The sequence below is a fragment of the Pediculus humanus genome, genomic scaffold, assembly GCF_000006295.1.
Source record: "Pediculus humanus corporis 1103172108260 genomic scaffold, whole genome shotgun sequence".
In the NCBI taxonomy this organism is placed as follows: Eukaryota; Metazoa; Arthropoda; class Insecta; order Psocodea; family Pediculidae; genus Pediculus; species Pediculus humanus.
Window position 1 is genome coordinate 899,860 of NW_002987829.1, and position 16,068 is coordinate 915,927.

General features: G+C 34.4%; 2 protein-coding genes across 2 annotated transcripts in view; one reads left to right on the top strand and one right to left on the bottom strand.

Moving 5' to 3' along the window:
• The window catches only part of Phum_PHUM492610 (uncharacterized protein), a gene marked incomplete at both ends in the record, with an annotated part of 25,209 nt that extends 17,982 nt beyond the window's left edge, over window positions 1-7,227 (top strand). Inside the window, 3 exons of the mRNA XM_002430613.1 lie at window positions 4,716-4,850; window positions 6,089-6,241; window positions 7,034-7,227. Of these exons, the coding sequence (XP_002430658.1) occupies window positions 4,716-4,850; window positions 6,089-6,241; window positions 7,034-7,227 (482 nt within the window). The remainder of the gene's footprint in view (window positions 1-4,715; window positions 4,851-6,088; window positions 6,242-7,033) is intronic.
• A 2,868-nt stretch (window positions 7,228-10,095) lies between these two features.
• On the bottom strand, window positions 10,096-11,688 carry Phum_PHUM492620 (serine protease inhibitor, putative; the record flags this gene model as incomplete). Its single annotated transcript, XM_002430614.1, has 6 exons — window positions 10,096-10,238; window positions 10,422-10,554; window positions 10,646-10,834; window positions 10,906-11,120; window positions 11,206-11,415; window positions 11,517-11,688. The coding sequence occupies 6 exons, from the start codon at window positions 11,686-11,688 to the stop codon at window positions 10,096-10,098; spliced, it is 1,062 nt and encodes a 353-aa protein (XP_002430659.1).
• Between the last annotated feature and the right edge of the window lie 4,380 nt (window positions 11,689-16,068).

Below are 16,068 nucleotides of genomic sequence, written 5' to 3' on the forward strand. Positions count from 1 at the left end.
ATCCCCCAAACGTTGGCCCTTCGCCACGACTCTGCGGCGAGACACTCGACGAGCCGCTCTTCGTCCATCGACCTCAGGCTTCACCGCGGCGGAACGACGACACGAGGACCGCCGGACCGAGAGGTAGCCCCGCCGAACTCCGAGGAGCCTTGAACGAGAACGCCAGATAGACGTGGTCGCTCAGATACTCGAAATCGGAAAGGACCTCCCAGCCGGAGACCCACGCCGCGACTGCGACGGAAGAAACCGTGAGATCGATCACGGATTCAACGGTGGCCCGCACACAAGTTTTGCCCCCTCTTGTTCCGCACGACGAAACGACGCGAGTCGAACCACTCCTTGAGGAGTCGGCCGCGCGCGTTGTTCGCGTATCCCGACCACGAGACGTGCTTGGCGTTGAAGTCGCCGCAGACGAGAGTGGGACGAGGCCCCCCCCCGAACCGATCGATCTCCCTCGCGAGCGCGTGCAAGAAATTCTCGAACTGATCGACGGGTCGATTTGGCAACGCGTAAGCAGACACCAGAACCGCGTTTCCCCATCTGACCAGAACGAAACCCTCCCCCCGCGAAAGTTCCCGATGCCTCGGCGTCCGGACCGAGTTCGAGAACAGGATCGCGGCCGCTTCGTCCTCGGATCCGAACCAAGAGCCGTCGCGGCTTTCCCCCCTTTTTGGAACGGCGTAGGGTTCCGAAATCATGACGACGTCGACCCCCCATGCGCCCACCTGATTGAGCAGAATATCTTGCGCACCCCTGCAGTGATTTAAATTGATCTGGAGAAACTTCCCCATGTTTACTTCGAACTCTGGGCAGAGCCGTTTGTTCTCGGCTCGCACGGAGAAGTCTCCCACGTCTTGCCCCCCTGCACCCCAGTCGCACCCCAACGGATGGCTCTTCCCTTGACCGAAGGCGCCGAACACGAAGGACCGCCCAACCGCTGGTTAGCCAGACGGCCGGCCTCCGCGCATGCCGCGCAACGAATCGAGTTCGCGCATTCGCGCGCCCGGTGCTCCGTCCCTCCGCACCTGAAGCAACGTTCCTGCGCTCCCTCTACCTTACCCTCGAACTTGGGACACGGCGCACCCAGGCTTTCGCTTCGGCGGGACGCGTAAGAATCACCCGCGCTCTAACGCAACCGACGGTCACCTTGCCCGCTTCGAGGAGGACGGACGCGGCGGCTGCGGAAACGGACGCGAACCCCAGTCGCGGTCGTGAGCCCCCTCCGACCGGAGGACGCACCAAAACGTCGTAGATAGAACATCCGCCCGCCCTGGACAACGCGAGAGCGACGTCGAACGACGTCGCGAACTCGCAGAGACCCTCGACGCGAAGGTCGACCCTTCTTGCGGGGCCGTGACCGCCATCGGCTCCACGACCTTAGAAAGCTCCGCGGCCAGCTCCGCCGCCTTGGCCGCCCTGTTTTCACCCTTGATTTCGAAAATCCTCCCCCCACTCGCGGAAGGACGGAAAGGAGCGGAAGGTAGCTGGCTTCCGACACGGTCGTCTTTTGCGCGCCCGCCATTCCCCCCGACCCGGTTTTCAACCATTCATCATCATTTTTTTTTTTTTTTTTAAACCAAAATAATAAAATGAATCTACTTAACAGAAAGAATTTTTTTACTCTTTCGAAATTAGAGTATTAAACCTAACCAAAGCAAACAAACAAACAAAAAAAATGGATATAAATAAGGGATAATAAAAAAGTACATAGAGTAAATAAACAACAAAAAACCCCCTGCAATTAACGAAATTAAAACGTTAAAAGTAAATAAATAAAAAAGTCTCGGATTATTATTTAGTCTTTGGTGTGTCGGACACTTTTTTTTTTTTTGCTACCGACAATATTAACTTTTGCTATAATTGAATTCAGTTTTGTTGTGTGTGTGTGGGTGTGGGTGTGCGTGTGCGTCGCTCGCGTTCGTTCTTTCGTAAGAGATTTCCGTTTAAAAACTTTTCTTTTCCTTTTTAACCGTACAAAAAAAAAAACCGTTATTAATTTAATTTTAAATTAAATTACGGCGCGCGCCTTTTTTTGCGACGTTTTATTTTTATTATAATCGTAACGTACATAATGTTTTTTTTATCGTTTTTTATTCTCTCTCTCTCTCTCTCTCTCTCTCTCTTGGTGCTGCCGCCATTTTTATTTTTATTAACTAAAATGACGTTTTTGTTTTTTTTTTGTAACGGGTAATAAAATTTAAATTTGATCTAGAGCGAGGGAGGGGTGTGAGGAGAGGGAAGAGACAAAATTTTCCGACGTGTGATAAAACGTAATTAATAAATTTTTTGTTCATAGGGCATTTAAATTGGGAATTTTCTTATTTTACAAGGCGGTGATAAATTTAATTTAAAAAGTAATTATTGTTTTTTTTTTGTAACGGTTTTTCTAGGTTGGAACTAACCGATATTTACGATCTAAAAAATCGAATTGTAGGAACGTTAAAAACCTATAAAACTTTTATGTTTATTATTATTATTATTATTATTATCACTTTCGAATACGGTAAGATTCCATGTACTTGTCGGAGTTTTTAAGGCATCCATTCCAGGTCTCTACCTGATTCCTTAGGGATAAATGCTCGAATATCGGTGGTGCTGTCAAGGAATGTCGGCCATTTTACTTCCTGTACGGTTTCTTCCCTTTTTGTGAATGAGGCATGGCTCCCAGTGCTGCCCTCACGATGTGCATATCTTATATCTTATGTGCATATGCATATCTTTTCTACTGACGCACTATCTTTTTTTTTTGTTGACCAAGGAGAAATGTGGTTACGCACTACCCCTCCTTTTACGGAGGGAGTGTGGGGCTCGGTTTGGAATCGAAAGCAAGCCTAACTGGGACCCCTACCCACTAAAACTCCTGGGCATGTCGCTATAGCGTGACCTGTATGGAAAGGGGGGGGAGACGCTCGTGGGAGTATAACCCACATTTTAGTCTCCTCTCTCCGGTAAGCCAGAAAATTAACCGTTCCTCATGATCGCCGGTGGGGAAATGCGCCCTAATCTTTGTTCCGCGGTCACCTCGAAGATGAGAACGCATCTCCCGGGACGTTCGGCAGTCCCTTTCGGGAGTGTCTTCCGGTCCCTCGCCGTGGGGAATTGGACGGGAAACGCGCCTGTTTCCTGAGGATGCGATCGGGGCTGGGGATTGAGACTTATCACGTCACCTGAAAAGGGGCAAAAGATTAAAGTGAAGAATTACTTTTTGATCGCATCCTCCCTATCGGTGTGGGGAATTGAAAAGGAGGGAAGAGGAATCGGCCGGGGTCGCCGACCCTCGAGATGAAAGAAAAGAAGTGTGTGTGTGTGTGTTCGCCCGACGACGACGGGTACGCGCCCGCCGCCGCCGAGCGTCCTCACCCTCACCTTTGCGGAGACGTTCGCGACTTGCCACGTCGCTCCCGCCTCCGCCGCAGGAGACGCGAGCTTCCGGAACCGGACCGCCGGTTTCCTTCACCTGCGCGCCCCTGCCGATGCTCGCACCGGGAGAAAGATCGAAGACATGAAAATCAGAAACATTAATCCCCGTTCCCCCCCCCACGACGTCTCCGCGACGACCGGAAGTTTGCCAGACCCTGGCCACCGCGAAGAACGCCAACGCACCGAAGCCGGAACGAATCTCCCCCCGACAGAATCGAGCAAGAGATCCGGAGCCCGACTCGAAGTACCGGGACGTATCCTTTCCTCCCTCGTGCCTCGGGAGACGGTTCCGACCTGCCACATCGTTCCCGCCTCCTCCGCAGAGACGAAGTGAGCTTCCTGAGGCGGTGAGAAGTTCCGAAGTTGCGGACTCGACGAAACATCCCCCGCAGTCCGTCCGATTGACTCTTGCAGTCCGAAGTGGGAGAATCCGACCGGTGCAAACCCCGACGTTGACGTTTGTTGGAGCCGTCGCAGTCTTCTTATCTGCCGTTGAAGTAAATCGCACGCGCCGTCCTACGCCCGCGAACCACTCCCGAGGACGACGAACTTCCGGAGACGAGTCGACCCCGCGCAAGAAGATCTTCCCGTAGTTCTTCCGCTCGCATTCCCGGAGTAGGATGATGTACCCTGAAAGAAAAGTGCCGAGTCCCATACTTCTTTTCCCCCCGGAAGGTTGGTAAGGTACAGGTCTGACTCTTCGTCTGCAAACGGGGAAAACGGCTCTCAACCGCCGCGCACCGAGACTAAGTCCCTAGATACCCTGTTGGTCGACGAAAACACTCGGTCGGGACCCCGAAGTGCTCCCGCTGACCGTTTAAAACAATGCGCGGCAATTAGGATCCGAATATACGACCAGAGGCATCCGTTGCACCCGGCCTCCAAGTAGCTGGATTACAGGAGCACGCCACTAACTCCCGGCCCCCTCTGACCCACAGTCTACATCAGCTTTATTATTATTATTATTAAAAACTTTACCTTTTTTTTTTGTATAAAAAATTGTGTATGAATTGTAATATAAAAAAAAAAGTAATAAAGTCGCGAAGCACGACGACGTCACATTCATTACATACAAACTCCATTAAAAATTCCGAGAGAGAGAGAGAGAGGGGGGGGGGAAATCGACAGACCGGAAACCGGAAATTAAAAAGATAAAAATGTATATATACATAGGAAAAGAAAAAAACTACTCAGCGTTAATGAATTACATTTAGATTCGTTTTTTCCTTTTGTCCTTGACTTTTTCATAATAATAATAATAATAATAATAATTTTTTCCTTTTTTTTTGTTTAAGGGGATGAAATGTGTCGAGCATACGAACCATTTCGATGTCCAGGTAATGGTGCCTGCATATCAATTCAATACCTGTGCGATGGGGCTCCAGATTGCGAAGACGGTTACGACGAAGATTCTAAATTATGCACAGCCGGTATGTAAAACGTGTTTACAACAAAATGACGGTCGTTGATGTTAATAATAATAATAATAATAATAATAAGGGTAATAATAACAACGATGATACACAATTATTATTATTATTATTATTAATCGTTCTACTCGTAATTAGGTAAGGCTTATTCTTTTTTTCGTTCTTTAAATAAATCAACTTATGTTATTTAAACGGTCTACAAACAACTGTTTCCGGTTTAAAAAAATTTATAATAATCACGTAATCTGAACACAACAAACTCAATAATAATAATAATAATAATCGATATCGATTTTTTCTTTTAGAATAAAATTGAGTCGGCGACCCGCAAACATTTACCTAATTTGTAAAAAAAAATTTTTTTTGTAAAATCAGGAGAAGGGGGGAGGAGGGCGGGGGCTCCTGATGGAGCGGAGAGGAAGAAAAATATAAATTATGTGGGTATTTACGATAATATAATAATAATAATAATTAATTCAGGTTGATTTAATGAAGAGGGACGGGTGGGGGGTGAAGGTTTTATTACGGGGAAGGTAGTGGTAGGCGTGGTGGGTTTAAAATTGTTCTCTCATACATGCATGCATAAGGCGAACGGTGGATTTTTTTTCGGGTTGTTCCACGTCACGTGACTTACCTTTCCCCTATCCCCTGGTCCAAAATTTCCAGAACGTTTTCCTTTTTCTATCCATTTATTCCCGGTGAGAATAGCTCAACACCTCCACGTGGTTCTCGCTGGGCAGTTCAGTCTTCTTTATTATTATTATTATTATTATTATTTCTTGTAAATACATTGGGAAGACTGATCTGGCAAAGTTTGAGCGCAACATGTTTCTCTTTTTTTTTTTTTCTAATTTTTCTATTATTATTATTATTATTGCAATGATATTGACAAAGGAATAAATCGTCAAAGGAAAAGAAAAAAAAAAAGGCTTTTAGCAAAAGGTAAATGTTTGCGGATATATAAAAAAAAAAAAGAAATTTATGTTCGCGTTTATACGTTCGAAAAAAAAAATGCTTGTTTTGATTTTTGCTAAGGAGAACAACAATAATGATAATAATAATAATAAATAATTTGCTATTGCGAAAATTGTCTTATTATTACGTGTTGGCTGTTGTTGTTGATGTTGTCGTTGTTGCGCTTGAAAAAATTCCCGTTCGCCGTAAAAGTGTTTTCATTAATATTATTATTATTAATAAAAAAATTTGTTTGTTTGTTTGTTTGTTTTTTTGAACCGTAGCAAAACGACCACCGGTGGAAGAAACTGCGAGTTTTTTGCAATCACTTTTGGCAAGTCACGGACCAAATTATTTAGAAAAATTATTTGGAACAAAAGCGAGAGAAGCTTTGTCACCTGTCGGAGGAGTCAAACCCGTCGCAATCGCTTTATCAGGTTCATTATTATTATCATTATTATTATCATTATTATTAATGCGAACGCTTGAAAACTTTTTTTTTTAAAAATCCGTTCGATATTATTTACCGTTGGAAAATTTTCGTTAATTAATTTCGTGCGTAATATTAGAGAAACGAATTCGCCGGAAAAATAATAATAATAATAATAATTTTAATCGTTAAAAAACTTTCCGTTGCCAACTTGAGAAAATTTAAAAAAAAAAAAAAAATCGATAAATCTCGGCGTTGTAAGAGTTTACTCAGAATAATTAATAATAATGGTGCTTATGGGGAAAGGGGGGAGGAAGGGATAAAAACTGAACGCGCATTGCGAATGTAAGAAAGACGATGACGTCACTGCCGTAAAAAAAATTTTGTTTCCGTGAATGAACGTTCTCTCAATTATGTCGTCGTCGTTCATTATTGCTTAAAAAAATTTTTTATTTATCGTTCGTTTAAATGCTCGCACACGAGGGATGAATAAACTTTCCGAGCGGATTTAACGACCGAATAAAAAAAAAATAATAATAATAATGATCCGCCGCGCCACCGGAAACATCGGAAACCGAACCCGGAAACACTAAAAAAAAAAAATTTTCCAACGGTTAAAAAATAAACGCGAAATCGAAGAACGCGTTTGAACAAATTTACTGTTTAAATTCCATGTAACTCCCATGTTTAGCTTTCGTATCGTTCAAACATATTAACGTTTTAATCCTATCCGGAAAAAAATGTCTAACGGTTTTTTCTTCTTTCTTTCCTTCCTTTTTTTTTTTTTGCAAACGAACAGAATCTCAAACGATTGAAGATTTCGGTGCTGCTTTGCATTTGATGAGATCCGATCTGGAACATCTTCGTAGCGTTTTCATGGCCGTCGAAAATGGAGATTTGGGAATGTTGAAAAGTTTGGGAATAAAAGATTCCGAATTGGGAGACGTTAAATTTTTCCTTGAGAAATTAGTCAACACCGGATTTTTAGATTAATTTCTTTTTCTTTACAATTTATTATTATCATTATTATCATTATTATTATTTATAACTGTCGCGTGATCATTTATTATTCATTTGCTCCTCTTTTGAAAATTTATTATTATTCGGCGATTTACTTTCGTCAAAGGATAGAAAGAAAGGCGCGAAATTTAAAATTGCCAAAAAAAAGGAATACAATGAAATGCAATACTTAACTTATCGTAGGGATTTTTTTTTTTTTAAATTTTTGAATTTTTTCGCGCGTACGTGCGAGATACGCTCGATGGATCGACGTATCGATCGATATATCGATATTTTTCCATTACCCCTTAAAATTTTGTGTGTAGATCGTGTTAATATATATTATTATTACCCGATTTTTATCCAAAAAAAAAAAAATTTTTTTTTAGTGGTCTCTTAATTATTAATAATTCACCGATAAATATATTTATACATAATTATGTACATAAAACGTTCAAATTTTTTAAATAAAAAAAAAAAGAAAATTTTAAATGTTTTAATAAAATAAGACGTTGTTTACTTACTAAAAAAAAATAATAATAATAATAATTTTTTTTGAGTCTTCATAATAACGAACACCATTTACGTCGACGTTGTTTTCTCTCTCACTCTCTCTCTCTCTCTCTCTCATTCGTGCTTACGTAATTAATTAAAATAAAGAGAGAAAGAAAATCGCCGAATTAATTAATAATAATAATAATATAAAAATAAAAAAAATTTCTAATTGAGAAAAAATTTAAAAAAAAAAAAAAAATCGTCTCCCCCCGATAATTTTTTTTTAAATGAGAAATTTTTTTTTTTCCATTCGATTCGATCGATCGATCGTTCGATTTAAAAAAAAATAACTAAATACGCGGATATAAAAGTAATATAATTATTATTATTAATAAACGAGGAGCATGAATTAGTTTTATTAATTAATTAATTGATTGATTGATTGATTGATATTATTGATGATGATGATGATGATGATAATTTTCTTTTTTACCTATCGATTTCCATTTTTTTTTTTTTTTTTTTTTTTTTTAATGCATCCGCCATATTTGTTTTTTTTTGAAATATTATTTGACAACTCGTTCGTTTATTTTCTTTCGAGTTTTTTTTTTTTTAATGACGTCATTTATTAATTAATAATCACGCGTTATTAATTAATGATAATATTATCACGTTATTAATTAATAATAATAAATAACGGAAAAACCGTTAATTAATAATATTATTATCATTATTATTAAAAAGGTCAATTAATAAGTATAATACTCGTGAGTATCTGTTTTCTTTGTGTGTGAAAAACAACGAAATTTATTATTATTATAATTTATTTATTTAATTATTTATTTATTAATTCAAAATGGCGGATGGAAAAAAATTTTTTTCGTTTTTCTTTCGCACGCGAAACTAAACCAACCAACCGTTCGTTCATTCAACCTTGTGCATGCACTTTCCCACCCCCCCCGCCACTCATCCCTAAACTTGTTTGTGTTAACCCATTTATTATCATTATTATTATTTTAATAAATAAATAAATAATTTGAATACATATCATTATTAACATATCGATCGTACGTATTCGTGCGTTAATAATTCGCGACCAAAAAAATCAAATACATATCACAAAAAAAAAAATTTCTTCTTATTAATTATTATTATTATTACGTTATTTTAAATATATATATATATATTATACATAAAAATTTATTTATTTATTTATTGAAAATTATTATTATTAAAGTTTTATTTTTTTTTGTTAATATTAATATTTTATTTTAAATAATAAATGGATAAATTATATTTTTATTTTTTATTTTGAAAAAAAAAAAATTGCGTTTAATTTTTTATTTTTGTACACCCTGTGGTTTGTCAAAAAAAAATTTTAAAAAACCATAGAGTGTATAAACGAAATCCTGAGCGAACCGAAAAATGATTTTTAATTAATAAAAAAAAAAATTCCTGAACGTACCCTCCTCTCCCCCCATTGGTTGATTCGTTGTTTTTCTTATTCAAGGAAAATAATTAAAATCACAGCCTTGTAAATTATTAATATTTAATTTATGGGATCGGGGTAGGGGGAGGGGGAAAATAATTTAATTAAAAAACTACCATTATTATTATTATTATTATTATTATTATTATTATATTTTTGTTTACGTTATTTTTATTAATTTATTATTATTATTTTTCCCAAGGGAATTTTTTTTTTTTTTTTTTTTAAAGAAATAAAGAAAAGTTTTGAATTTATACGTTATAATAAAAAGAGAAAAAACGGAAACGGAAATAAATTTAGAAAATAAAATAAATTAACGTCCGTGTCAAAAAAAAGGAAAAAGAAAATCTTTTAAAGTCGTTTTTTTTTTTTTTTTTTTTTTTCTAACACGATAATCCCCCTGGAAAGTTTTTTTTTTTTAGAAAAATTTTTCTCCAGTTCAGGTGATTTTCATTTCCGTTCAGACTTATAATATTTTTTTAAAATAATTAAATTTAATTAATTTTCCCCCCCTTACCCCCCCCTTATTGCCCCCCCTCTCTCTCTGTTGGAAAACTTTTAATAATAATAATAAAAGTAATAATTATAATTGATTATGATTGATATTAAAAATAATAAAATGTCGTCGTTTCAATTCGTTGAAATTTTTTTTTAACACGACTGGAGAAAAGATAATAATAATAATGATGATGATGATGATTATAAGAAGAGAAGGAAAAAATAAAATAAAAACAAAAATAAAAAAACAAAACAAACACGCGCATGTTTTTCTCTTTCTCTGTCTCTCTCTTTCTCTCTTTTTCTCTCTCGTACGATATTTAATTTTAAAAAAAAGGTGACAAATAAAAATAATTTAAATAATAATAATAATAATATTTTTAAAAAGATGTCGTAGCCATGAACGGATTTGAAAAAGTTCCAGCAAAAAGTATTGTTCGTGTTTTAATATCGTTAATTAAATAAACGAACGGATGATCGGCACGAAAAACAGACGACGAACTTTTATATGGGAATTGAACCCCTGAAAATAAAAAAAATAAAAAAACGACGACGATAATGATAATGATAATGATAATGATAATAAAGAACGTTTTTCGTAAACGAAACCCCCCCCCGCCAAAAAAAAAAAAATTTAACGCGCGTAAAAAAAGAAGAAGAAGGAGGAAGGAGAAGAAATAAAAAAAAAAAAAAAAAATCGACTTACTCGATACGGCGGAAACGATCGTACCCTCTTCCGAATTTTCTATTTCCGCTTTATGATATATTTTACTAACGAAAACATCTTTACCTATCCTGTGAAATTCAGCACTTTGAGAACTGAACATGGTCGGAAGTTCCTACAAAAAAAAAAAAAAAAAAAAAAAATTATTATTATTATCAAACCGGAAGTAAAAAGATTAACAACGTTTCCGGTTTCCACCTACTCACCTTTTGAAATATATCGTTTAAATACATTTTACTAGTGACACGAAATTTGGGTAGTGATATTTGTACAGTTTCTTCGCTCGTATTTTTCGGTATTATTTCATCCAACGTTAAACTTTTCATGAGCGATAAAACTTTTTCCAATCCGGTTTTCTGATGCGGAAGTATTATTATCATCGATGTGACGTCATCCTTTAAGAAAAACGAATTTTACGAACGGACGAATTTCGACGAAAAAAACGATGACGTTTCAAGGTACTTACTTCGTATGGTATTTCGATAATTTGCGAATCGAGGTAAGAATTGTAACCTAGTGGTAGCACTGCTGCCACGTTCATCATGGGTATGTTTGCTATTACTTTGCCGTTGTCGTTTTTAAAAGGCATGGGAAACGTGTCGGAAGAATCGAAAGGATATTTCCATTTAGATTTAAAATACACGGCGTTTCCCAATATCATGACGACGTTGTCCAACATATCTGAAAACAAAAAGGTTTACCCAAAACTGGAGAAGGTTCCGTCACGGGGAGGGGGGGAGAGACTGGTGATGATAATGATAATTACCAGAAGACACGATGGATTTTATTCTACCGTTGGATTCGTCTTGTGCCCATCCGTTAACGACGACGGAAAATAAATTACTCTTTTTATTATCGATGTTAAAATATTTACCGTGGTAATAATTTTCAAATATTTTTTTAAATTCTGACGTCACGTTCTTATCAGTTATCACAAAATTAAGGGATGAAAATTCTGTGGACGTCCCGTTTTTATCTGGAATCAAATAGAAATAAAAAAAATGATTGTAGTATTGCCCATTGTGTACATTTTCCAGCATTTTTTTTTATCTGGAGAAGTTGGAGGAGTGATAATACCTTCTAGGGACCTGATGACGTCATTGTAACGAGACCTAAGGATTTGTACGCCTTCATCGTGATCCCGATAAGACATTTTTAATTTTAATTTTAGCTCGTTTTCCGTTTTTCCAGTCGAACCTTCCAGTAAAACTGCCAATATCGTCCATATGCTTATCGGACTGAAAACCATGTTGAAATTCGGTCCGGCACGTATGTATATTTCCTGGAGTTATTAAAATCATCATCATTATTATTATTATTATTTATCATCGTTAGTTTTATTATTATTATTAAATTACGTGAAAAAGTGACGTCGTCAGCCTGGATATTCCATCGATGATGGTCGAATCGTTTGTTTGATTTGATGGAACGTTCGATCGAACGTTTCGTATTCCCTCGTATCCGTTCCTGGATAAATATTCTCCATTTTGTTCGTATGCATGGTAACTGTGGATTGTTATTGTTAATAAAACGACTGGAAAATGTTTAAATTATTATTATTATTATTAATTCCATACGCGTGGGACTTTGTTTAAACAAAAAAAAAAAAAAAATTAAACCGTAAAAAAAAAAAAAACGAAAGGCGTAACTTTGGTTGTTGGTTGGTTGTTGTTGTACCTGAACAATAAATATAAATAAATGTGAATTGTTAACATGATGATGATGATGATGATGATGATGATGATGGAACTTTGACCTTGAGGAAAAAAAAAAAAACATAAACATATAGATCGCTGGATAAAAAAGGAAAAACCATTACGTCAAATACGTTTAATTTAAATATACGTTTCATGCTTTGAATCTAATAATAATAATAATAATAATAAAAACTGTAGAAAAACGAGAAATTCCAAAAAAAAAATCCTTTCCAGACGAATAATAATGATAATGATAATGATAATGATGATATTTTATTAATAAATAAAAAATTAAATAAAAAATTAAAATAAAAATTAACAAAACAAAAAAAAATTTTTTTTTTTTTTCTACTTAAACCTGAACCTTTGGTAACAAACAATAAAGACAAGGAGTGACGACAACAACAACAACCAACAAACAACAAACACAAACAAACAACAAACAAATTAAAAATAAATAAATAAATAAATAAATAATGGTGTGTAACACTACTCACAAAAAAAAATATTCAAACGTTCGATACTCATGTTTACTTATTATTATTATTATTACTACTATTATTATTATTACTATTATTACTATTATTATTATTATTATTATTATTATTAGGTTTATATGTAACGCGCGGTAACAAAGTTATTAATAAACTAAACAATGATTTTTAAAAATTCCTTCTTTTAAAACTTAAATTCATCATCCATATACACACACACACACACACACGCTCACTCACTCTTCACGCGCATTTACGCACTTACGCACACACACACACACAGGAAATGAGAATCATGTATATTACCCCGAAAGATTATTATCGTATCTCAAAAAAAAAAAAAAAAAAAAAAAAAAAAAAAAAACAATAAAAACGTAAACTCCTGCGAATTTATTTTTGTTTTTTTTTTTTATTCCGCCATAATAAAAATAAATAAAATGATTTAATGATTTTGTAACGGATGAAAAAGAAAAACGATTTATTAATCAATAAATAAATAAATAAATTTTATTTGAAATTTATTCGCGGAAAAATAAATAAAAAAAAATGCGACGTATGAAGCCGAATGAAAAATTTTTTTTGGGGGAAAACCCGTTTTTTTTCGTATTATCTTATTATTATTATTATTTACACGTACGTGTACGTGGGCGGATTAGTTTTGATTGATTGCGACACGTTTTTTTTTTTTTTTTTTTTTTTCCCTCCTGCCACTACGAATTCAAATTTCCGGTTTTTTCCAAACCATTCGAATCGTTCCGAAATTTTTTTTTATTAAATTTCAACGACCTTTTGAACTCATGAACAAATGACTGATTAAACCCCCCGGGGGGAAGGGAGGAAATTACGGGAAGAGAGAAGGGGAGGGAGGGGGTAGCGTGGGAATTTAAATAAAAAAAAAAATGGGAATGAATGAGATTTAAAATGACGAATTTTTATTATTCCTCCTGAGGTAATTAGTCATTTTTTTTTTTCGTTTTACCTGTTTAAAAAAAAATGTCGAATCATTTTTAAAACGAAATGATTTTGTTTGTGTGTCGTCTGCTACGAAATTCAAATTTTTTCGCTAATTAATTATCATTACGTAATATTTACCTTAAACTCACTCCGGGGAAATTTTTCATTTTTTATTTTCGCGACGAAATTTTTTAATAAAATTTACCGATCGTGTAATGTTTCCTTACACGGTTCCTTAGGGATCCCCTTCGTCTCTTCCCTATTCCTCCTACCTCCCGGCAAAAAAAAATAAAAATAAAATAAAATGATTTATCGAAACCGGTAACTAACTTTACGGATTTAGTCAGTTTGTGCGTGACGTCACGACTTTAAATTATCACCCGAGACTAATTTTTTCCCATTAAAAATCGTTATTGTAATTGAAATAAATAAAATCGTTTACTTTACCATATGTTAAACATATGACGAAACGTTCTTCTTATAATTTTTATTTTATTTCATTTCGTTTTTTTCTACTCGAAAAATTGCAAAAAAAAATTATTATTATTATTAATTTTTTGTTTCTTTTTTGCTGCAATTTCACGGATTCGTCGGATTTTAATTATAAATAAATCATTTTTCATTTTATTTATAATTTTTATAGCGAAATTCTATTAGAAACGGATAAGTGGGGTTTGTTATTGGATTATTATTAATCGGCATGAAAGGTAACGTTCATGTATTACGTCATCACATGACGATGAGTATTCGTGAACGCACCCGCGCGCGTCCGTCGGTTAATTCAACTACGACGAATTCGAATAAGTTTTATTTTATTTATTTATTTATAATTTAACGTTTGGTTAAAATTTATTTAAATTTTTAATTTGATTTCGTGTGACGAAAAGAATCGTTTGATCTCGTGTCGATCGCGGATTTTATTTAATCATTTTTCCCCCGAAAATGCAAAATATTTAACCGTTTCTATGAACGTGACGTCATAAACCGCGACAGTTAAAAGATGGAAGTTTAACGTAATAATTATAATTACCTTTTATTATGATTTCATTATCGATCATTCGACGTGAATAATGTTTGTTCGGTTGTTTGTTTGTTAAATGATGAATTGTTTTCGTTGTTGTTGTTGTTGTTGTTCCTAAAAGAAAAAACAAAAAGAATTCATTTATACATTTAAAAAAAAATAATTTCGTAGGATTCGAATCGTAACCGCTAATTAAATATTCAAGCGGCCATTTTTCTCTCTCTCTCTCTCTCTCTCTCTCTCTCTCTCTCTCTCATTAACCTTTGTTAGTTAACAACGCGTAAAAAAAAAATTTTTTTCGTTTCGTTTTTTTTTTAATAAAAAGAAACGATCGATATATATTTATTTACTCTTTTCGTATTTATTTTATAATTTATTTAATTCGACTTTATTATTATTTCGCGTTAAATTAAATTAAAAAACGTGTAAAAAAAAAAAAATTAAATCATATACATAGTAATAAAAAATAAATTAAATTTATTAAAAACAAAAATGGCGGCTTTCGTTTCAACCGTCATTTCGTCGAAGTCTTTTTACCGTTTTAAAAACGAAAAACGTTTCTCATATAAATTATTATTATTATTATTATTTCTTGTGTGAATTTAAGTGAAATAATAATAATAATAATAATAAAGATATAAATTTAAATAGTTTTTTAAAACGCGAAAAGAGTTCAGTGAGGGGGAGGTTTCGTTATACGTTATTTTTTAAAATTTAAATTAAATAACAGTTTTAAATAATAATTAATTTGCGTGTGCGTGTGCGTGTAATCATTAATTAAAAAATCATTTAAAACGACGACCCTGAATTTTTTTTTGTAAAAAAAAAAAAAGATTTAATAAAACTTTTAAACCGTAATAATTAGTTTCCGAGTCGTGAATTTTATTATTTATTAAAAAATTCATTCGTAATTATTTAATAGTTAATTAAAATAATTATTAAAACTTTTATTAATAAGTTAATAAGTAAAAACTCGTTTGTTAAAAAAATATTTTTTAAAATAAATAAATAATAATTTACCTTGAATTTATTATATTCTAATCCCAAACGAAAAACATTCACGTATCGTCAACACTTGCCGCCATTTTGTTTTTAACGGTCTAAGAAGTTAATGATGACGTAGCCGACGAAATAGAATTTAAAAATTTACAAATTTTTAACCGTTTTCCTCTCTTTTTTTTCTTTTTTAATTAAATATTTAAAATATTTCACAGGAAATTTTATTTTATTTTATTTTAAATTTTAACCAGACATTTTTTTTTAAATATTATCCTATTTGATACGAAAAACAAACAAAACAGAAAAAAAATTACATACAATTATAAGCTACTTTATATAATAAATACATAAGACAAGTTTTCGTTTTCTTTTCAATTAATTAATTAATAATAATTAATAAAAATAATTCTTCGAATGGAATGAACGATTCGCCGAAATTATTAATAATAATAATAATAATGATA